This window comes from Kogia breviceps, chromosome 6, assembly GCF_026419965.1.
Source record: "Kogia breviceps isolate mKogBre1 chromosome 6, mKogBre1 haplotype 1, whole genome shotgun sequence".
Classification (NCBI taxonomy): domain Eukaryota; kingdom Metazoa; phylum Chordata; class Mammalia; order Artiodactyla; family Physeteridae; genus Kogia; species Kogia breviceps.
The window spans coordinates 7,459,239-7,482,725 of record NC_081315.1 but is presented as its reverse complement, the minus strand read 5'-3'; the positions used below and the strand labels follow the sequence as shown (position 1 = coordinate 7,482,725).

Below are 23,487 nucleotides of genomic sequence, written 5' to 3'. Positions count from 1 at the left end.
CTCCCATTCTGAGGGTTGTCTTTTCATCTTGTTTATGGTTTCCTTTGCTGTGCAAAAGCTTTTAAGTTTCACTAGGTCCCATCTGTTTATTTTTCTTTTTATTTCCATTTCTCTAGGAGGTGGGTCTAAAAGGACCTTGCTGTGATTTATTTCAGAGTGTTCTTCCTGTGTTTTCCTCTAGAGTTTTATAGTGTCTGGCCTTATATTTAGGTCTTTAATCCATCTTGAGTTTATTTTTGTGTGTGGTGTTAGGAAGTGTTCTACTTTTATTCTTCTACATGTAGCTGTCCAGTTTTCCCAGCACCACTTATTGAAGAGGCTGTCTTTTCTCCATTGTATACCCTTGCCTCCTTTATCAAAGATAAGGTGACCATATGTGCGTGGGTTTATCTCTGGGCTTTCTATCCTGTTCCATTGATCTATATTTCTGTTTTTGTGCCAGTACCATAGTGTCTTGATTACTGTAGGTTTGTAGTATAGTCTGAAGTCAGGGAGCCTGATTCGTCCAGCTCCATTTTTCTTTCTCAAGATTGCTTTGGCTATTCGGGGTCTTTCGTGTTTCCATACAAATTGTGAAATTTTTTGTTCTAGTTCTGTGAAAAATGCCATTGGTAGTTTGATACGGACTGCACTGTAGATTGTTTTGGGTAGTATAGTCATTTTCACAATGTTGATTCTTCCAATCCAAGAGTATGGTATATCTCTCCATCTGTTTTATCATCTGTAACTTCTTTCATCAGTTTCTTTTAGTTTTCTGCATACAAGTCTTCGGTCTCTTTAGTTAGGTTTAGTCCTAGCTATTTGATTCTTTTTGTTGCAATGGTAAATGGGAGTGTTTCCTTAATTTCTCTTTCAGATTTTTCATCATTAGTGTATAGGAATGCAAGAGATTTCTGTGCATTAATTTTGTATCCTGGTACTTTTCCAGATTCATTGATTAGCTCTAATAGTTTTCTGGTAGCATCTTTAGGATTCTCTGTGTATAGTACCATGTCATTTTCAAACAGTGACAACTTTATTTCTTCTTTTCCAATTTGGATTCCTTTTACTTCTTTTTCTTCTGTGATTGCTGTGGCTAAAACTTCTCAAACTATGTTGAATATAGTGGTGAGCATGGGTATCCTTGTCTTGTTCCTGATTTTAGAGGAAATGGTTTCAGTTTTTCACCATTGAGAACGATGTGGGCTGTGGGTTTGTCATATATGGCCTTTATTATGTTGAGGTAAGTTCACTCTATGCCTACTTTCTGGGGAGTTTTTATCATAAATGGGTGTTGAATTTTGTCGAAAGCTTTTTCTGCATCTATTGAGATTATCATATGGTTTTTATCCTTCAGTTTGTTAATATGGTGTATCACATTGATTGATTTGTGTATATTGAAGAATCCTTGCATTCCTGGGATAAACCCCTCTTGATCATGGTGTATGAGCCTTTTAATGTGCTATTGGATTCTGTTTGCTAGTATTTTGTTGAGGGTTTTTGCATCTATATTCATCAGTGATATTGGCCTGTAGTTTTCTTTTTTTGTGGCATCTTTCTCTGGTTTTGGTTTCAGGGTGATGGTGGCCTCGTAGAATGAGTTTGGGAGTGTTCCTCCCTCTGTTATATTTTGGAAGAGTTTGAGAAGGATAGGTGTTAGCTCTTCTCTAAATGTTTGATAGAATTTTCCTGTGAAGCCATCTGGTCCTGGGCTTTTGTTTGTTGGAAGATTTTTAATCACAGTTTCAATTTCAATGCTTGTGGTTGGTCTGTTTATATTTTCTATTTCTTCCTGGTTCAGTCTTGGAAGGTTGTGCTTTTCTAAGAATTTGTCCATATCTTCCAGGTTGTCCATTCTATTGGCATACAGTTGCTTGTAGTAATCTGTCATGATCCTTTGTATTTCAGCAGTGTCAGTTGTTACTCCTCCTTTTTCATTTCTAATTTTTTTAAAAGACATATTTATTCAGTGTCATGATCAGACTATTACATTTAGCAATCAACAGCATGTGTGCAAAAAAAAAAATCTACATTAAAACCCTTTGTTGGAATGCTTTACACTTTCCAAAGAACAGAAACTAAAATAACCTGTTATACAATTAGTCACAAATACAGTCCTCGAGTTTTTTTGCCCATACACATGAGTATTGTCTAAAACATGTCTTCTTTGTAGCAGCTAGGCCCTGCCACCACTGTGCTTGGCTGAGTTCACAAATCTGTTGTAACCTGTAGCTTCCCTGTCACTTCTCTGGCTCTCCTCTCCTGCTAAGCCTTGTTTCCTGGAAGTAATCAAAACCTTCTGCCACTGCTATAGCTACTGCTGCTGCTGGAACCACCATAACCACCTTGGTTTCAGGGTTTGGCAACATTTTGGCCTCCACCACCATAGAGGCCAGAACTTTTGCCTCCAAAGTTTCCTCCTTTCATGGGTCCAAAATTTGAGGATTGATTGTTGTAACTGCCAAAATCATTGTAGCTTCCACCACCTCCAAAATTGCTTCCATCATTACCAAACCCATTATAGCCAGTTCCACTGCCACCATGTCCCCCACCACCATGGCTGCCACCAAAGCCACCTCGGCCACAGAAGTCTCCCCCATGACCAAAGCTGTCATTCCCACCAAAACCACCTCCACAACCACCACCAAAGTTTCCAGAACCACTTCGACCTCTTTGGCTGGTTGAGGCACTAGCCATCTCTTGCTGAGATAGGGCTTTCCTTACTTCACAGCTGAGGCCATTCACAGTGTGGTATTTCTGAATGACAGTCTTGTCTACAGAGTCATGGTCATCAAAGGTTACGAAAGCAAAGCCTCTCTTTTTGCCACTGCCTTGATCAGTCATGATTTCAATCACTTCAATTTTCCCATACTGTTCAAAATAATCTCTTAGATGATGTTCTTCAGTGTCTTCTTTAATGCCACCAACAAAAATCTTTTTCACAGTTAAGTGGGCACCAGGTCTTTGAGAATCTTCTCTTGAGACGGCCCTCTTTGGTTCCACAACTCTTCCATCCACCTCGTGTGGCCTTGCATTCATGGCCGCATGCACCTCCTCCACGGTGGCATACGTGACAAACCCGAAGCCTCTGGAGCTCTTGGTGTTTGGATCACTCATTGCCACAGAATCTGTGAGTGCTCCCCACTGCTCACAATGGCTCCTCAGGCTCTCGTCGGTTGTTTCAAAGCTCAAACCTCTGATGAAGAGCTTCCGCAGCTGTTCAGGCTCTTTGGGTGACTCTGACTTACACATGACGGCAGTGGGGTGGGGGGGAGACGTCAATGATGCTTACTCAGTGGTGTCCACGGGCAGAAAGGAGTAATCTACCGAAAGTATCTTCTAATTCTTTTTATTTGAGTCTTCTCCCTTTTTTTCTTGATGAGTCTGGCTAATGGTTTATCCATTTTTTTTATTTTCTCAAGGAACCAGCTTTTAGTTTTATTGATTTTCCTATCATTTCCTTCATTTCTTTTTCATTTATTTCTGATCTGGTCTTTATGATTTCTTTCCTTCTGCTACCTTTGGTGTTTTTTTTAATTCTTCTTTCTCTAATTGCTTTAGGTGTAAGGTTGGGTTGTTTATTTGAGATGTTTCTTGTTTCTTGAGGTAGGTTTTTATTGCTATAAATTTCCCTCTTAGAACTTCTTTTGCTGCATCCCATAAGTTTTGGGTCATCAAGTTGTCATTGTCATTTGTTTCTATGTTTTTTTGGATTTCCTCTTTGATTTCTTCAAGGACATCTTGGTTATTTGTAGCATGTTATTTAGCCTCCATGTGTTTGTATTTTTTACAGTTTTTTTCCTGTAATTGATATCTAGTCTCATAGTGCTGTGGTTGGAAAAGATACCTGATACAATTTCAATTTCCTTAAATTTACCATGGCTTGATTTGTGACCCAAGATATGATCTATCCTGGAGAATGTTCCATGAGCACTTGAGAAGAGAGTGTATCCTGTTGTTCTTGGATGGAATGTCCTATAAATACCAATTAAGTCCATCTTAGTGTGTCATTTAAAGCTTGTGTTTCCTGATTTATTTTCATTTTGGATGATCTGTCCTTTGGTGAAAGTGGGGTGTTAAAGTCCCCTACAATGATTGTATTACTGTCGATTTCCCCTTTTATGGCTCTTAGCATTTGCAGTATGTATTGAGGTGCTCCTATGTTGGGTGCATAAATATTTACAACTGTTATATCATCTTCTTGGATTGATCTTTTGATCATTATGTAGTGTTCTTCTTTGTCTGTTGTAATAGTCTTTATTTTAAAGTCTATTTTGTCTGATATGAGAATTGCTACTCCAGCTTTCTTTTGATTTCCATTTGCATGGAATAGCCTTTTCCATCCCCTCACCTTCAGTCTGTATGTGTCCCTAGGTCTGAAGTGGGTCTCTTGTAAACAGTATATATACGGGTCTTGTATTTTATCCATTCAGCCAGTCTGTGTCTTTTGGTTGGAACATTTAATCCATTTACATTTAAGGTAATTATTGATATGTATCTTCCTATGACCATTTTGTTAATTGTTTTGGGTTTGATTTTGTAGGTCTTTTCCTTCTCTTCTGTTTCCTGTCTAGAGAAGTTCCTTTAGCATTCGTTGTAAAGCTGGTTTGGTGGTACTGAATTCTCTTAGCTTTCGCTTGTCTGTAAAGGTTTTAATTTCTCCATCAAATCTGAATGAGATCCTTGCTGGGTAGAGTAACCTTGGTTGTAGTTTTTTCCCTTTCATCACTTTAAATATGTCCTGCCACTCCCTTCTGGCTTGCAGAGTTTCTGCTGAAACATCAGCTGTTAACCTTATGGGGATTCCCTTATGTGTTATTTGTTGTTTTTCCCTTGCTGCTTTTAATATTGATTCTTTGTATTTAATTTTTGATAGTCTGATTGATATGTGTCTTGGCGTGTTTCTCCTTGGATTTATCCTGTATGGAACTCTCTGTGCTTCCTGGACTTGATTAACTTTTTCCTTTCCCGTATTAGGAAAGTTTTCAACTATAATCTCTTCACATATTTTCTCAGTCCCTTTCTTTTACTATTCTTCTTCTGGGACCCCTATAATTCGAATGTTGGTGTGTTTAATGTTGTCCCAGAGGTCTCTGAGACTGTCCTCAATTCTTTTCATTCTTTTTTCTTTAATCTGCTCTGCAGTAGTTATTTCCACTATTTTATCTTCCAGGTCACTTATCCGTTCTTCTGCCTCAGTTACTCTGCTATTGATTCCTTCTAGAGAATTTTTAATTTCATTTATTGTGTTGTTCATCAGTTTGTTTACTCTTTAGTTCTTCTAGGTCCTTGTTAAAGTTTCTTTCCATTTTCTCCATTCTATTTCCAAGATTTTGGATCATCTTTGCTATCATTACTCTGAATTTTTTTTCAGGTAGACTGCCTATTTCCTCTTCATTAGTTTGGTCTGGTGGTTTTTTACCTTGCTCCTTCATCTCCTGCATATTTCTGTCTTCTCATTTTGCTTAACTTACTGTGTTTGGGGTCTCCTTTTCACAGGCTGCAGATTCATAGTTCCCGTTGTTTTTGGTGTCTTCCCCCACTGAGTAAGGTTTGTTCAGTGGCTTGTGTGGTCTTACTGGTGGAGGGGACTGGTGCCTGTTTTCTGGTGGTTGGGGCTGGATCTTGTCTTTCTGGTGGGCAAGGCTGGTGTGTCTGGTGATGTGTTTTGGGGTGTCTGTGAACTTAGTATGATTTTAGGCAGCCTCTCTGTTAATGAGTGTGGTTGTGTTCCTGTCTTGCTAGTTGTTTGGCATGGGACGTTCAGCACTGGAAATTGCTGGCTGTTGGGTGGAGCTGGGTCTTAGTATTGAGACAGAGATCTCTGGGAGAGCTCTTGCCGATTGATATTACTTGAGACCTGGAGGTCTCTGGTTGTCCAGTGTTCTGAACTTGGCTCTCCCACCTCAGAGGCTGAGGCCTGACACCAGGCCGGAGCATCAAGACTGTGTCAGCCACATGGCTCAGAGAAAAGGGAGAAAAAAATAAAGAAAAATAATAACTAAAAAGAAAAAATAAAATTATTAAAACAAAAAAATTAAAAAGTAATAAAAAAAGAAGAGAGCAACCAAACCAATAAACAAATCTGTCAATGATAACAAGCACTAAAATCTATACTAAGATAAACATAAAAATCAGAAACAAGTCAGTCACAGATAGCAAATGCCAAGTCTACAGTTGTTCCCAAGTTCCACTGCCTCAAGTTTGGGATGATTCATTGTCTATTCAGGTTTTCCACAGATACAGGGCACATCAAGTTGACTGTGGAGCTTTAATCCGCTGCTCCTGAGGCTGCTGGAAGAGATTTCCCTTTTTCTTCTTTGTTTGCACAGCTCCCAGGGTTCAGCTTTGGATTTGTACCTGCCTCTGTATGTAGGTCACCTGAGGGAGTCTGTTCTTTGCCCAGACAGGACGGGGTTAAAGGAGCAGCTGATTCGGGGGCTCTGGCTCACTCAGGCGGGGGGGAGGGGGGGTATGGATGCTGGGCGAGCCTGCGGTGGCAGAGGCGGTGTGACGCTGCACCAGCCCGAGGCGCACCATGCGTTCTCCCAGGGAAGCTGTCCCTGGATCCCGGGACCCCGGCAGTGGCGGGCTGCACAGGCTCCCGGGAGGGGAGGTGTGGAGAGTGACCTGTGCTCGCACACAGGCTTCTTGGTGGCCACAGCAGCAGCCTCAGCGTTTCATGTCCATCTCTGGTATCTGAGCTGATGGCCATGGCTCGTGCCCATCTCTGGAGCTCGTTTAGGCTGTGCTCTGCCTCTGTGGGCACACAGGGAAGGAATCCCCTCTCCTCATGCACCCCGAAACAATGGTCTCTTGCCTCTTAGGCAGCTCCAGACTTTTTCCCGTATTCCCTTCCAGCGAGCCATGGCGCACTAGCCCCTTCAGGCTGTGTTCACACCGCCAACCCCAGTGCTCTCCCTGCGATCTGACCGAAGCCGGAGCCTCAGCTCTCAGCTCCCGCCCTTTCTGGCGGGGGTGAGCAGACAAGTCTCTTGGGCTGGTGAGTGCTGGTTGGCAATGATCCTCTGCAGGAATCTCTCCGCTTTGCCCTCCGCACCCCTGTGGCTGCGCTCTCCTCCGCGGCTCCAGAGCTTCCCCCTCCGCCACCCGCAGTCTCCGCCTGCGAAGGGGCTCCTAGTGTGTGGGAACCTTTCCTCCTTCATGGCTCCCTCCCGCTGGTGCAGGTCCTGTCCCTATTCTTTTGTCTCTGTTTATTCTTTTTTCTTTTGCCCTCCCCAGGTACGTGGGGAGTTTGTTGCCTTTTGGGAGGTCTGAGGTCTTCTGCCAGTGTTCAGTAGGTGTTCTGTAGGAGTTGTTCCACATGTAGATGTATTTCTGATGTAATTGTTGGGAAGAAGGTGATCTCCATGTCTTACTCCTCCAGCGTCTTGAAGGTCCCCCCCCCCACACACTTGGATCATTCTAAATGACATAACCATATTCTGTCTTTAAATTCTGTTTTTGACTTCATGATGGAAATAAACATGAGACCCCTAAAAAATAGTTCCAACCTGGGACACAGTAAATAATCAGGGACCATGCAGCAAAAGTTGGTGTTGACTCCCCAAAATCCTGCACAACTGGCCACCTAAGCTCATATGACAAACCCTATACTTATCCTGCCTTAATATGTCTTCTCCACAGCTATGCCAAGAATCTCAGCATTCTATAGCTCCTTTGGGTTAAGGCCAATGTGAAGATACCTCTTACCAGGACTAGAAAGACATTAACTTAGAAATTTTCTTATCTTCTACCTATGGATTCAATGCATGTAGAAAACTAGAATTTAAATATGTGGAATAGAGGACATGTGAGTTTGTTTCATTGAGTGAACTAAATGTGAAAATATTTTGTAACTAGGACTCCTGGGTAGCTTGATATCACCAAGGGGAAGAAGACATGAAAAGAGGGAGGAGAAAAAGTAAGGAACACTAAAGATTCATTTCCCTTATACCACACTAAATATAAGACATAAATGGCTATAATGATAATACTGATGACAGCCACCAGGCAGAGCAATGGAAATAATAATCACTTACCCATGTATGTTATTTCAGAGTTTGCAAAGAACTTCCCCACTTCAACGGCTCCCTTTGACATTGAAATTGTTATTCCCATTCTATAGATGAAGTTTGGAGAGAATACGTAATTTTCTTAAAGTAGCATTTAGGACTTGGCAGTACCAGGGCCCAAAGCCAGACTTCTGATTTCTAGTTTGCAGCCTGTTCTGCGAGACCACGTGAGAACCCTGGATTCTGAGACCACAGTGTAGCATTCTAGTCCTTTCTCACCTCTTAAGTCTTGCACATTTAGCCAAATAATTTATATTCTTCAAGCTTCTGTTTCGTTATAGTTAAATATTATCTACCCTCCTTTTCTTATTGGATAAAATGAAACAGTACACAAGAAAATCTTTTATACACTGTGAAATGTGAGGAAGGTGTAACTAAATCCAACATAATGACTGATATTTCTAGGGGTCTCACCTCAACGTATCCTTACAGTTAAGCCTTCCTCCCTTTTGTCTGGAAGAACAAAGAGTCTCCTTCTCGTCAAAGTTAAACCTTCCACCTGTGCTTATATGAGACCGGCAAATATTTATCAAGGGCTTACTGAGAGTCTATTGCCTCGCTTAATCTCCATCATCATTTTACAGATAAAGAACTGAGGCTCCTAAAACCTGAATAATTTACCCAAGATTATGCAAATTAAGTATTAGAGCCCAGGAAGTCCCATTTCAGAGCCTATGTCTTTAATCACTGTGCAATAGTGCCTCCCCGATGACTCAGGCAACTTCTCTGTTTTCCCCCATTTCAGTTATCCATTACTGCATAACAATCCATCCCCAGATTAAATGGCTTAAAACCAGTCCCGCTATTTGCACATGATTCTCCAATCTGTACTGAGCTCAACTGGGTCATTCTGTTGACTTTGTCTGGAGTCACTCATGAGGCTCCAACCAGCTGGGATCTTAACTGGGGCTGAACCATCCCTTGTGGTTGCTCATCCTCCAGGGTTCTCTTCCTGTGGCTGCTTATCATTCAGTGGTCTGAACTAGCCTCTAGTCCAAGCGTTTTTATAGCATGGCAGATGGCTTCCACAGGAGGACAAATCCCACTTTGCAAGGGCTTCCCAGGCCTCTGCTGGCATCCTACTTGTTAATGTCCCTTTGGCCAGAACCAGTCACAAGGCCAAGGGCAAAGTCACAGGGTATGAAACCCAGGAGGTGCAGTTCCCGGGAGGCCGTCATGTTTACCACATCTCCTCTCTTCCTGTCTATCTTCTCATTCATTACTTATGTTTCCCCCTCAGCATAGAAGAGACTGGGACGACCACGTCTGAATACAAGTAAAAGTTTCCCGTGACTGCATTTCCCCTTTAGCTACCATCTCCATCTTACTCTCTTTCCTTTCATAGCTAACCGTCTTGAGAGTGGTCTGCACTCACTGTCTTCACTCCATTACTGTCTATCTACTGCCCAGTCACTGGAGACTGGCCTCTCCCAACACCGTTGCACCAAAACTACATTCCCTCAACTCTCCAATAACCTCTGCATTTCCAAATGCAGTGGAGAATCCCTAGACTTGTTTACTTTGACCTCTCTGTAACATTTAATGTTTTCTTTTTCTTATGCGACTCTCCTTTCTCTCATCCTTTGTATGTTTAGTTCTTCCCATCCTCTAATGGCACCTAATGGTCTTCATTCACCAGGGTTCTGGCTCCTGCCCTCTGTTCTACTCACTGTATAGCTTTTCATGCGAAAAACACTCAAGCTTGACCTTTAGCCCCAAACTCTATTCTTACCTCCAGACCCATTCATTTAAGTATATCTCTACTCAAATCCAACAAGTCCGAAACGAATCATCATCTTTCTTCTAAAACTCTTATAATCCCTTATCTTTGTATTACCACCACCGTTTACCCAGTTGCCCAAATTAGAAATGTGATAGCCCAAGACTCTTCCTTCGCTTCTTCCCACAGTATACAATTTGACATTAAGTCTTATCTGTTCCAGCTTTAAGTATTTCTCATAACTATCCAGTGGTATACTGGCAAATGTTTATCTCCCAGCTTTAGCAGGGGATGGGGGATTAGTAGCATTTGATGGTTTCCATGGTGTAATCCTCCCACCATGGTTGATTTCAAGCTACTAATGTGACATCACTGAATAGAATTGGGAAGAGAAGTGCATTACCACACGTTATATAGTATTTCCACCTACAGATACAACAGGCATAAATAACCTCAAGAGAGGAGTAGCAGTAAAAGTAGTAAAATAAGTATAAAATGATGAGTTTTGAGTATTTATTTCTTTTGTTTTTAATATAACTAAATTGTAAGTGTATATACTTTAATTTTCAATGATGGCTTTGTTTAATAGCCAGCTCACAAAATTCCTGGAAATTTAACAACTTCATGAGCCAGAACTAGCTAGATCTATCCCTCTCTTTCCCATTCTCAAGATCAGAGGCAAAATTTAAGGCTCTGACCACCTGTCATCTTGATATTGCAATTTCCTCCTAGTAAGTCTTTCTACTCATCTGTCCCCCACATCTCTGTCCCAAGGACGCTTTCTAACACTCAAATCTGATTATATCATTCCCCCACTTACAGTCATTGAAGCCCCATAGCTTTTCAACTGGAACTTAAAATTCCTAGTTTAATGCACAGAGACTTGCCTTGTTTTGAGCCTTATCTCCCTCTGCTTCGCTCACTAACACCTTAGCAACTCAAACATATGCTATCTTATGACTCTGGACCTTCCCCCATGCTGCTTCCACCCTCTAGATTGCCCTTCCACCTTTCACACAGCTAACTAGTACTGAGTGGTTTTTCAAATCTCAGGTGAAGAACTCCCTCCTCCGAAAGTCTTTTCTATACAGGGGCAGTATATATAGAGTACTGATGAAGAACACGGACATAAAACCAAACAGCTAGGTCTCTAATGTCGGTTCTACCACTTAACTGAGTAACCTTGAATACGTTACTTAACCTTAGTTCCCTTACTAATAAAACGATGAAAATAAAGTGCTACGTTGTAGAATTGTTGGGAAGATTCAAAGAGTTACTATGTGCAAAACCCTCAGAACAGTGCCTATAACTTAAGCCCTTAGGACTCAGTAGATGTTAGCAATATTGACTACCTAACTGTAAATGCTTCTTATCTGTATTTCCACAGCATTATGTACACTCTCATCACATGATACTAAACCACTGATTTACTTGACTTCCTCGTTTGTAACTCTTCAGACAGGAACCATGTGGCCCTGTGCTTAGGCAGTGTCTAGTAAGTGCTCAATAAATGAATAAAAGAGTAGATGAGTGAGGCAAGCTCTGGCCAACTGGGCACGTTTCTTTTTGACTCATTCTGCTGCATTAGATTTAAGAAAGTGAAGGGAATTTGTGAGATCCTATGATCAAATCAAAGGGAAATATTTTTCTCAAATTTAATTAGCTATACATAGTGCTATAAAAACTAAAATCAGAAGGAAATTAGTTTTAAAACCTGCAATGCTTTGGCTGATCTTTGCTTCCTCTTTAGGTTGCTACCGTTTATAAGAAATGTGGTAACGGTGCCTTAGCCTAATTCCACTGTTATTTGTGATGAATGTAGGAAAGACTCGAGTTAAAGGGAGCTTTGGTAAATGTGTGGGCAAAAGAGACTCTAAATGTCCACTGGAAAATTATTCTGACCTCACAGCAAAAATTAAATTCTATTATTTTCTGAGGCTCTAAGTTGTTTATCTAAGAACCACAATTTGACTTTTATGGAAAATGAAAAAAGAAAGAAGAAAGATGTATTGAGCAGCTCCTAGGTATCAGGCATTTTTACAAATACTATTTCTTCTAATCTTCACAGAACTGAATTAGATGTTGTGTTAGGGTTCTCCAGGGTGGCAGGGAATAGATATGTGTTTATGTTTATGTTTATATATAGAGAGAGATTGATTATAAGAAATTGGCTCATTCAACTATATACACTGGTAAAGTTCCACGATTTGGCTTCTGCAAGCTGGAGACCCAGTAAACATGGTGATCTCACATAACTCCGCAGCTCTGGTCTGAAGGCCTGAGCACCAGGAACACTGATGGTATATGTTCCAGACCAAGGGCAGGAGAAGAGCAACGTTCCCGCTCAAACAGTGAGGCTGAGAGAGCAAATTCTCCCTTATCCCAACTTTGTGTTGGCCCTCAACAGGTCTGAGGAAGCCCACCCACACTGGAAGGGCAATCAGCCTTATGCAGAGTCTACTGATTCAAATGCTAATCTCTTCTGGAAACACCTTCACAGACACATCTGGAAATAATGTTTAACCAGATACCTGGGCATCCCACAGGCCAGTCAAGTTGTCCCATAAAACTAACCATCACAGATGTTATCCCCATTTTCAGATGGGGAATCTGAGGGCCAGAGGGTTAAGTAATTTTCCAAAGATTACATGGATGGCAAGTGTGGGTTCAAGTTCAAATGCATGTGTTTCTAATCCCAAAGCACCATGTTCCTTCTACTAAGACAGTAGTTCTAAATCAGGTGAATCTGCCCTCCAGCGTCACTTGGCAATGTCTGAAGACATTTTTGGTTGTCGTAACTGGTGAGGATTGAGGGACTTGCTACTGACATGCAAAGGGTAGAAGTTAGAGAGGCTGCTAAACATCCTACGACGCACAGGACGGCCCTCACAACTGAAAATTATCCAGCCCAACACGTTAATAGTGCCAAGATAAAGAGACCCTGCCTGAAACGATACTATTTTAACAGTTTTCCAAAACAGTAGACTAGTAATAATATGCTGATCTAAAATATAAATGACGAGAGTTCCATACACCTAATAAAGACTGGTGAAAAGAGTGAATGAATGTTAACTTCTAGATTATGATTTATTTTAATAGCCTCACCTACCTTGGAAAATTTGGGAAGAATAAGTGATGGGTACATGGGAAAGTACTTTGAAAAGGGAGGCAATTTCTAGGTCCAGACAAAAACAAAATATTGTTCAAGAAAAGAAATGTAAGTATTATTCAACCCAAGAAACTGCTACTTGGCTCAGCTGTGAAGAATATTTACCTTGTCATAATGTCAAATCGTGATTTAAATAAGAATTGTGATACAATTATTTTAGGAAAAGGGGGAGGGGAAGGAGGAGAAAAAGAGCACCGTGTGCATGTGTTGTGTGTGTGTGAAGTGAGAGCTGTTACGGTATTAAATTAGTTGAATAATGTTAGATATTAAGATATTTTTTAATACCCACCTAAGCATTTATTTAAAAATATTGAGTAACTAGCAGAAGAAATTGTTCACTTTCTTTATAAACATCAAAGTAATATTTAAAGCTCTATGGATGTATTTATATAGAAAGCTATGACTCTAAAAAATCATTTTAAAAGTCATATTCTAGTTCTGGGAGATCCAGAGAATCTCTATTAAAGAATAAAAAGTGTATCCCTAATCCCAGTCAGAGTTCAGACTATCAGGCTTAGGGATACTCTGCAAGAAAATGTAGACAGCCCACTATTTTAAGAGTTCATGTGGAGGCCAATTTACTTAGCCTCTCTGAGCCTCACTTGTTTCATCTCTAAACTAAATAAGTTCATTTGGAACTAATTAAACTCAAACGCATGGCAAATAACAAAAATGAGACAGACCAGGTACAACTGCCAGCATCACTTATAGATGATAGTCTCAACTCAGATCCAGCCAGCGGTTGCCATAAAGACATATTGGTGCTAAGAGGCCCAATGGTTCAAGAGAAACTACAAATCCGAATTTTCACATGAAAGCTCCAGATTTTAGAATGCTAGTTTAAAACATACAGTGCCTGCCAAACCCAACCCATCTGCAAGCCACCACCAGCTCACAGATTCCCAATATGCGACCTCTAAGTTAGTGAACGTGGATGGCTCCTGTAGGGCAGTGCAATGTCTCATTTCTAAAAATCTCTATTGAATGTATGAGTTTCTCCAACACCAAAGAAGCAGTTTGTTTAATCCAAACCCGACCCACTATATTACTTCACTTTGTGACTTTTACATTCACTGTGAACACTCACAGATCTTCAGAACCAAGATCAGCATAAAGCCTTTATCCAAGAAAGCACAGTCATGAACAAAGCTAGGTGGGCTTCCCTGGTGGCGCAGTGGTTAAAAATCCGCCTGCCAACTCAGGGGACACGGGTTCGATCCCTGGTCCGGGAAGAGCCCACATGCCGCGGAGAAGCTAAGCCCGTGCGCCACAACTACAGAGCTCGCGTGCCACAGCTACTGAAGCCTGCGCTCTAGAGCCCGTGCTCTGCAACAAGAGAAGCCCCCGCTTGCTGCAACTAGAGAAAGCCTGTGCGTGGCAACAAAGACCCAACGCAGCCAAAAATAAAAGAAAATAAATAAATTAATAAAAACAAAGATAGGTTCTGCCAAACACAGCTGGGCCAAAAACTCAAGGAGTCGTTCTCAGAGGGACATGATTTGGTAAAAACTGTCATTAATCGGTCTTTTCAGACCTGTTAGTGCACAAAGAAAACAACTGCCTTTAAATACAAAGGACAGTATCAAGCTCAATATTTGCTAAGCAGAGTATCTTTTAATCTTTTACAAGGAAACTTTTACCCACTACTGCTAATTATCTTCTTGGTTTACAGGTCTAGAAAAATGAAGTCTGTGATTTTTCTCCTATTCATTTTGGAAACCGCAGCTGCAATCCCGGTAAATATCCTTTCTGCTATTGTCACATCTCTCCTTCCTGACATTCGATTTAGAAATCCTCCATTTAAAAGAAAATGTTCTTCAGCTTGCGCTATTTACTTAGTAGCATGTCAATCATATCACTTGTGAGGTGCTTTTGATTTTATATAGCCCTAAAGTTTTAAGAAATAAACAAACCAGAGACTACCTTCCCCAAATAAATAAATATATATATATATATAATGTCTTACAGAATGGTTTGAAGTTCTCTTTTTAAATTTTTTTATGTTTATTGGAGTACAGTTGACTTACAATGTTGTGCTAGTTTCAGGTGTACAGCAAAGTGAATGAGTTATACATATACACATGTCCACTCTTTTTTAGATTCTTTTCCCATATAGGCCATTATGGAGTACTAAGTAGAGTTCCCTGTGCTGTACAGTAGGTCCTTATTAGTTATCTATTTTATATATAGTAGTGTGTATATGTCAGACCCAATCTCCCAATGTATCCCTTCCCCACCTTAGCCCCCTGGTAACCATAAGTTTGTTTTCTACATCTGTAACTCTATTTCTGTTTTGTAGATAAGTTCGTTTTTATTTTAATCAAATTATTTTTTTTCCCAAGCAAGGAATGAATGACTAGTAAAAATGAAATAAGGTACTTTAAAATATATATATTTCTTGGGAATTCCCTGGTGGTCCAGTGGTTAGGAATCCATGCTTCCACTGCAGGGGGCCTGGGTTCGATCCCTGGTTGGGGAACTAAGATCCCACAAGCCACGAGACACAACCAAAAAAAAAGGTCAGCAAAAAAAATATTTCTTTAAGAGTTAACAGGTTCTACAAGACACAAGTACACAGCTGAAAGTGTTGACCAACAGTCTATTAGCCAGGGAATATGCCCAAATACCAAAGAGAACAGGAAGAAATAAATTCTCCTATGGAAGCTCACCAGGTTAATATGAGAAATCTAAGAAATCAGTATGAGAAATCTTGGAGCAAATACTCACACTCGCCGGCAGCGTCTTCTTCAAGATCAATACATACTGGCTGAGAAATTCTGAGTCTATAATGAAAGCAGGACCCAATAGGTTAGGGACAGGAACTGATATGATAACCATAAATCAGCTCTTAACTCACACTTGGGGGTACGTCCAAGCAAACATGCTGAAAGCAGACAGGACTAGAACTTTCTTTTCTTCACAGCCAGATATACTAGCCCCACCATTCACACCGTAATAAATCAGCCACACACAAATCAGTCCATCTGAGACCACGTCAGCAGCCTCAAAATACCTGAAAGTTGTCTTTGTTTAATGGGACCATAGCTTGCATGATCATTTGGATATCTCCCAAAGGATCCATATCATCCTTAATCAGACTAAAGGATTTGTGCCATTTTTTCCTTTTCACCAAATGGATGCATCAACCTCCTTGAGATAGACAAAGCAATTTATCTCTTGTCCCTTCTCTCCTTCCCTCTCTACTACGTCTAAGATTCTGTCCTTGCTTTTGTTGTTGTTGTTGTTTAAAGATTCATTTATTATTTATTTAATTTCTTTTTGGCCGCATCAGGTCTTAGTTGCGGCACGTGGGCTCTTCGTTGTGGTACGCAGTCCTCTCTCTAGTTGTGGCGTGGGCTCTACAGTTGTGGCGTGCCGCTTCCAGAGCGCATGGGCTCCGTAGTTTGCGGCACACGGGCTCTAGTTGAGGCGTGTGAGTTCAGTAGTTGCTGCGCGCGGGCTTTGTTGCCCTGCGGCATGTGGGATCTTAGTTCCCTGAGCAGGGATCGAACACGCATCCTCTGCATTGGAAGGCAAATTCTTTACCACTGGACCACCAGGGAAGTCCCTGTCCTTGCTTTTTGGATAGCTTCTGGTTGACAGATGTGTCAGCAAGGATAGACACCATGCCACCCTGACCAAGTAGTTCTTAGAAAAAAGAATTTATGAGCACTGCTAAGAATCATGCTTAAGTAGTGAGGAGCTGCTCCAGCTGTAATTATAAATTTTCCTCTGAAATTACAGAAGTGGAATAATTATATGTTCAGCACAGAGAGAAGTTCCCACAGAGCCATTGTTTTCTCCTGAAAATGCGGTTTGCCCTTGCAGCTATGTAAACAAGCATCAAAAGGTTCTTTGAAGCAAATGTTTGAATGACACGCCTACATACAGATGTGTTCCAGATGTTTCCCTCTTCGGAAAACTTTTTTTCATACAGACTCAGTCCCGTGTTAAAAAACTAAGTATCGGGGCTTCCCTGGTGGCGCAGTGGTTGAGAATCTGCCTGCCGATGCAGGAGACACGGGTTCGTGCCCCGGTCCGGGAAGATCCCACGTGCCGCGGAGCAACTAAGCCCGTGAGCCGTGGCCGCTGAGCCTGCGCGTCCGGAGCCTGTGCTCCGCAACGGGAGAGGCCACAACAGTGAGAGGTCCGCATACCGCAAAAAAAAAAAAAAAAAAAAAGCTCTGTGATGAATACCTGCGTAAGATATCAGACAGTTCATATTATTACCCCTGTGTGCTACTACTATTAGCTATAGTAATTTTTCACTTGCGTTACCCCTTAAAATTCACAACATGTCTTGAATACGTAGCTTTACCTTGATATTTCTGCTCACTTCACCTTGAGAGATGAGAGAGTACAGATGAACAGTTTGTCAAACCACCACACGTAGTAAACAGAAGAGTCAAGACTTGAAGGAAGGTGTCTTATCTCTACGTCCAGTTGTTCAACTTCTCCGTCATGTATCACTGCCCAGCTCTTCATCTATGCCTCCAGTCTTACTGGAGATAGAGCTATTCCTATAAAGGAAATAATACTCCATAGCTGTTCAGCCCTACTAGACTTGGTGTCCTGTTTCATACAGTTTTTCAATTAGTTCAAGATTAAATTATTTTTTTTACTACATGATTTCCTGATGAATATAAGACTGATAGGAGTTAGGAAAGTATACAAATATTGAATAAAGAGTTTATAACTTTTTCTGCTAATTATCAGTGAGTACTTAAAAGTTAATTTAAGAAAATGCACAGTGCTATAGCCTATGGTTAATTTGATTTCAACTTTAGGCTAAACGACACTTTTCAAAATTATAAAGTATAAATGCTTTGTAAAAGTTTGAAAAACACAGACAATAATTCCAAAAATCAAAGGTTGCTATTATTGAAATAATTTTGGCCCTATCTTCCCCCATTGTCTGCATATATAACTTTTTCTTAATCATGATTGGGATTTTGTTTTCACTTAAGATTATATTCTGACTATTTGCTTGTATCTTTAAAAATTCTAGAGAATATCTTTTAACTGATGTGATAAATGAAATATATTACTACTAACAATGATGACAAGAAAAAAGTAGCTAGAAATTTTAAACATGAATATTTAGGCCTGAATAACAAACCAGTTTTTAATTTTTTCAGACACAAGCGAGGTTCCTATCTGATCATTCCAACCCAACTGCTGATTCCTTGAGTTCCTTCCAACAGGCTGAAACGTTGGTAACATCTGAGCACACCGCAATCCCCACTGTAAGGGCTGGAGATGCAGAAAATGAAAAGGAAACTGACGTATCCATAGAAGACCATCCCACTCATAAGGTAAAGGTAACATGGTTCTACTAGTACAGACTTTTGTCTCCCAAGGTCTCAATTCTAAAGCGTGGTCAAAGAGACTACCTTATTCACTCTAAGTTTAATTTTTTTTAAGTTGATGATCACATAAAGTGCCTCCAATCTCTAAAAGAATTGTGAGTTTTACTTCTTGGGCTGAAGTGCTACGTAATTGTTTTATTTCGCAAAATTCAAGTTCAGGTTAAACTTGTAGCTATCGAATATGAAGAACATCAAAAATAAGTTTATAAGACATTATGTGAAGAAAAAGAATTAAGAAATATTAATGTTGGCTTATGAATTGTGAATATGATGTAGATATGACTTTATCATTTGTTTCAAGGATAAACTTTTTTCTTTTTAGCCTGAAAAGTCTTCAGTACTAAAGTCAGAGGAGGAAAACCATGACCAGTCAGCAGATCAGGACCAGAGTTACAGCCAAAACCTGGGATCAGAGGATCAAGAGAAAAGTGAAAGTGACTTAACTGAGAATTTGGAGCATACACCAACTGAAGGTACATCGGACCTAAAAGAAGACATGAGTGAGCCTCCAAAGGAAAAACTCCCCGAGAGATTCCTCGATCAGGATGTGAGTTCCATTGTAGCTTCTAATCAACAAGAAAGCATTCCAGAGACAGAGGAAAACCAAGAACAACCTATAAATGACTCATATTCTCAGTTGAACAGGAGCAGCAAACATAGCCAAGACCTAAGTGCTCAAGGAAACCAAGAGCAGGATCCAAACATCCCAAATGGAGAAGAGGAAGGGGAAAGAGAGCCAGGCAAAATTGGTACCCACAATGATAACCAAGAAAGGGAGAGAGAAGTTCCCAAGGAGCATTCTAACAGCACGCAGGAAGAAGACAGTACACGGTCTGATGACATTTGGGAAGAGTCCTATCAACCCACTCAAGTAAGCAAGATGCAGAAAGATGAACTTGAACAGGGTGGCCATGAACAAGAAGAGGAAAACTCCAATGCAGACATGGAAGAGGAAACCGCATCAAAAATCAGTAAGCCCAATCAAGATGAAGAATGGCAGAGCCAGGGAGGAAAGCCCGGCCTTGAAGTTATCAGCAACCATGAGGAGATGGACAAAAAGACTCTTTCTGAGCCTTTGCTGGTGGAGCCTACGGATGATGGTAACATCATGCCCAGAAATCACGGCACTGACGATGGCGGCGATGCTGGCCCCAGGCGCGGTGCAAGTGAGGAGTACTTCAGCCCAAGCGAGGCTTTCCTGGAGAGTGGAAGAGCTCCATCCAATTACTATCACGTAAAGTATGGGGAGCAGAGAGAAAAAGCACGTGAGAATGAGAATGCAGGTACCAGTGAACCTGTAGAAAACCGAGGGGTAAGATCATTTACAGTGATGCTTGTCCGATAAAGTGGTTAGCTTTTCAAAAAACAGCCATGACCTTTCTCTGTGCTCTTGCAATCCCTTGTGCTTACCTCTTAGTACGTGACTAAAATATATTATAATTATTTCTTTTTCTCTACATCTCCATCACTAGTCTGAAAATGCCTGTTTTATTTGGGTTCCCCTAGAAGCATATCCTGGATTTCAGTGCAGTCTGTTTGAGAAGTTCAGGGAACACAGAGGAGTGGAGAAGTGATACAGGGAAGGAAAGGAAGCTAATCAACGGTACATAATTAAAGCCATGCAAAACACATTCCTCTGAACTATCCCCTCTGGAGAGTGAGGGAGCTATGGCTTTTAGACAAGCTGAGGGTTACTAGGAGAGGTGTTAATTCCCCAGCACTTCCAGTCTGTTCTTGAGCAGGCCATATAGGGTGCCGTGGTTTTCCAGGTGCAGAGATGCAGATACCCTGGCACTGACGAGGGTGGTAAATTCTGATAGATCAGAGGCATGAGAGAGGCATGACAACCGCTGCTCTCACGCCTTGACAGCAGCTGCCAGGCCACAGTCCAGTTGATCACCCATGTCTAGCAAAACGCCTCTAACATGATAACGTAAGAGACCCAGCGATGTGTGTTGATTTGGCCATGAAGGCAAAGAACAAAGACTTCAGCTACAGCTTTATGAAGCAAACACACACCAAAATGATCATCGGGAAACGGCAACAGGGTGAGGGAAGGGAAGAAACATATTATTAACTGCTTGTTTAACCATTTGGAGCTTTCATGCAAAACTCTGGCAGCCACCCACCAGGTACAAAAGCTGTACCTGGCACAGCTTTTGGTGAGTGGGTGAGGTGAATACTAACTTCGATTGCTGAGAACTCTGCTACCGTTCTAAGGCAGGAGTTTTCTAACACTTCAGAAATCTGGTCAGAAACATTTCCCAATAGCGTCACAGAGACTACCAGTGTAATCATGTCTTAACTATAGAATCACATAGTGATACCGCATTTCTACTGTTCTCCCAAACCGAAGGGGAGGTGCCAACTTCGCTTCTGATGTTAGTTCCCATGTTTATTGGCTAATCCCCAGAGATACAGCACTGAACCCAGTTCATAAACATAGACATGGCTCCTGTTCTCAGAGGGTTACTGTCTATTTCCACGGTTGCGGCTGGTGTCTCCTCCTTCTGAGATCTGAAATGACTGGAGTATGAAAAGCTCTGTGAAGGTACGCACAGTGGAAATATAAATTATGTAAAGGCTTTCCCTAAAATAGACTTCAACTTCTGCTCTTGTTATTATAAAGGCCAAGAAAGCAGAAAGCTCACCGAATGAAGATGTCAGTGCAACTGAAGGCAACACCAGGGTGTACAGTGTCGGTGAGTACGGGCTGAGCCAGCAGTCTGTGACTCTATGAGGAGAGAGATGGAACGGGCTGTGTTGGGCTATCCCCACGCCTTCGTTGGTGCCTCTACTGCACAGAATTTTTCCTCTCCCCACTCCTCCCCGAGGAAATGCTCCCATAAATCACTGACCTTCTCGTGTGCACATTTGATCTACAACTATGGTAACTGTGTTTACAAACTGGAAATCCAGTTGCAATATCGCTGCAAAAGCTAGAATTCTTTTTCTCTAAGTCCTTTTGCTTCGAAGAAGAAAAACTGATTCTACCTTATTTACACTCAAATCCATAACTTAGAGTTGAGATCCCATATTTAATAAAGACCTAATTCTTAATCACATACCCCAATCACAAAATTTTGAACTTCAACCATAAAATTCTCGTGGCTTATTTAACTTTTGACCAACTTGCACAGCACTGCTTCGTAGATGTCAGACTATGACCGTTGCCGGCAGGTCAAGAAAAGCTGTTTGTTCTTTTTAAATGCCCAGTCCAAACTGCAAGGAAATCTAGACTATTATGCAAAATAGTCTGGGGCCAGAGGGTCCCACCTGAAAATTAACACATCCATTAAAAAGGCTTCCAATGTCTTCCCACATTTTCTCTTATTCATGAAAATGGAACTGTCTGGATGAATTTGAGTTTACGTACTCAGTTTAGCTTTGTCCATGTTTCCTGTCCAAACTTTTCTGTCAGATTCTTGCCTGAGCTTCCAGTGTAAAAGAGGACACGTCTGCAAGGCTGATCAACAGGGAAAAGCCCACTGTGTTTGCCAAGATCCAGTGACTTGTCCTCCTACAAAACTCCTTGACCAAGTAAGGATGCTACAAAATGGTCTTTAAGGGACATCAAACAGTTAGTGATTTGAATGAAAGTAATTTGCAATTGAAATCTTGTGTTAAAGAAAAAAGTAAATGCCCGGGTTATCATCTAATACTTAAACAACAGTCAATAGAAACAGCAGTTCATTAGACAGAGTTTAAGGAACAGAGTGTTTTGCCAACGAACACTCCCAAGCTTGAGGTTTTTCTCATACTTGTCTTTCCTAGGTCTGTGGCACTGACAATCAGACCTATGCCAGCTCCTGCCATCTCTTTGCTACTAAGTGCAGATTGGAGGGGACCAAAAAGGGGCACCAACTTCAGCTGGACTATTTTGGAGCTTGCAAAGGTAAGAGTCTAACCACCACTGCTGAAAGGGTTTTGGGTGAATCTGAATTATATGCGTATATATACGTACTCACATACATGCAAACGACAACAACAAAAAGTTAATGTAGTTCTGAATCCAGGCTGCACGTGAAAAATCACTGGGAGGAGTTTTTTAAAAATTAGAAGAGGGGCTTCCCTGGTGGCGCAGTGGTTGAGAGTCCGCCTGCCGATGCAGGGGACGCGGGTTCGTGCCCCGGTCCGGGAAGATTCCCACGTGCCGCGGAGCGGCTGGGCCCGTGAGCCGTGGCCGCTGGGCCTGCGCGTCCGGAGCCTGCGCTCCGCAACGGGAGAGGCCACAACAGTGAGAGGCCCGCATACCGCAAAAAAAAAAAAAAAAAAAAAAATTAGAAGAATAGTGCCCAGGCTTTAACGGTAAGAGATTCTGATTTAATTGGACTGGGTTGGAGCCTTATACGTTGTTTTTTCACAAGCAACCGAGACACTTCTCGCATGCAGCCAGGCTTCAGAAGCGCTGCGATAATGTTATCCGCTCAATAACTGAGATGAGTCATTGGAGTTTTGTTAAATTACTTGTCCTCTTCCAGAAGCTAAGACGTTGCCAAGCAGTTTTAGTGACAGCACAGTCCTCCAGGGTTTTTTGGAACTGTCTTCCTTTCCCAGGATGCTCTCAATTGTGTTTGGATCTCCTGGTCGCGAAGCGATTGTCCCCATTGTCCCCATTAGCTCACTAACCCCTCCTGTCTTTGCAGACACATGAGAGGAGGCAGTTTCTCAGCCCCCTTGGTGTTAGACGCAGCCACATGAGTTGCTTTGTCCAGTGAAATCTGCGCAGAAATCATCCTCGGGAGTTCTGGGCAGGGCATTTAAGAGCCGGTGTGCGGCTCTCCATGCCCTCTCCACCTCGTGTTCGGGTGACGCTGAGACGGGGTGTCTCCCCCGTCCTGAGCCCCAGAGAGGCAGATGAACAGGGCTCTCCTGCCACCCTGTAGGGGACGCGTAGCAGGGTAGAGAAGTAAGCGCTCGATGTGATACACAACATAGTGGTCAACACTGCTGTACGGTATATCTGAAAGTCGCCAAGAGGGTAGGTCCTGAAAGTCCTCGCCACTGGGAAATAAAAAACCCAAGTAACTATACGAGGTTATGAATGTTTAACTAAGCTCACTGCGGTGGTCATTACACAACAGATGTACGTCAAGCCATCTCGCCGCATACCTTAAACTTGCAGTGTGGTTATGTCAGTTATATTTCAATAAACCTGAAAAAAAAGGTTTGTTC

General features: G+C 41.6%; 2 protein-coding genes across 3 annotated transcripts in view; one reads left to right on the top strand and one right to left on the bottom strand.

Moving 5' to 3' along the window:
• Positions 1-23,487, top strand: part of SPARCL1 (SPARC like 1) — a 57,427-nt gene that overhangs the window by 18,812 nt on the left and 15,128 nt on the right. Inside the window, exons 2-7 of one of the 2 annotated variants that reach the window (XM_059067509.2) lie at positions 14,616-14,679; positions 18,082-18,258; positions 18,635-19,624; positions 20,942-21,014; positions 21,734-21,852; positions 22,087-22,207. In XM_059067509.2, the coding sequence (XP_058923492.1) occupies positions 14,626-14,679; positions 18,082-18,258; positions 18,635-19,624; positions 20,942-21,014; positions 21,734-21,852; positions 22,087-22,207 (1,534 nt within the window). In that variant the 5' untranslated portion in view covers positions 14,616-14,625. The remainder of the gene's footprint in view (positions 1-14,615; positions 14,680-18,081; positions 18,259-18,634; positions 19,625-20,941; positions 21,015-21,733; positions 21,853-22,086; positions 22,208-23,487) is intronic. The other variant, XM_067035465.1, reaches the window with a different exon arrangement.
• LOC131758903 (heterogeneous nuclear ribonucleoprotein A1-like) lies at positions 2,332-3,246 on the bottom strand. Its single transcript, XM_059067517.2, has one exon. The coding sequence runs from the start codon at positions 3,229-3,231 to the stop codon at positions 2,332-2,334; it is 900 nt and encodes a 299-aa protein (XP_058923500.1). The 5' UTR covers positions 3,232-3,246.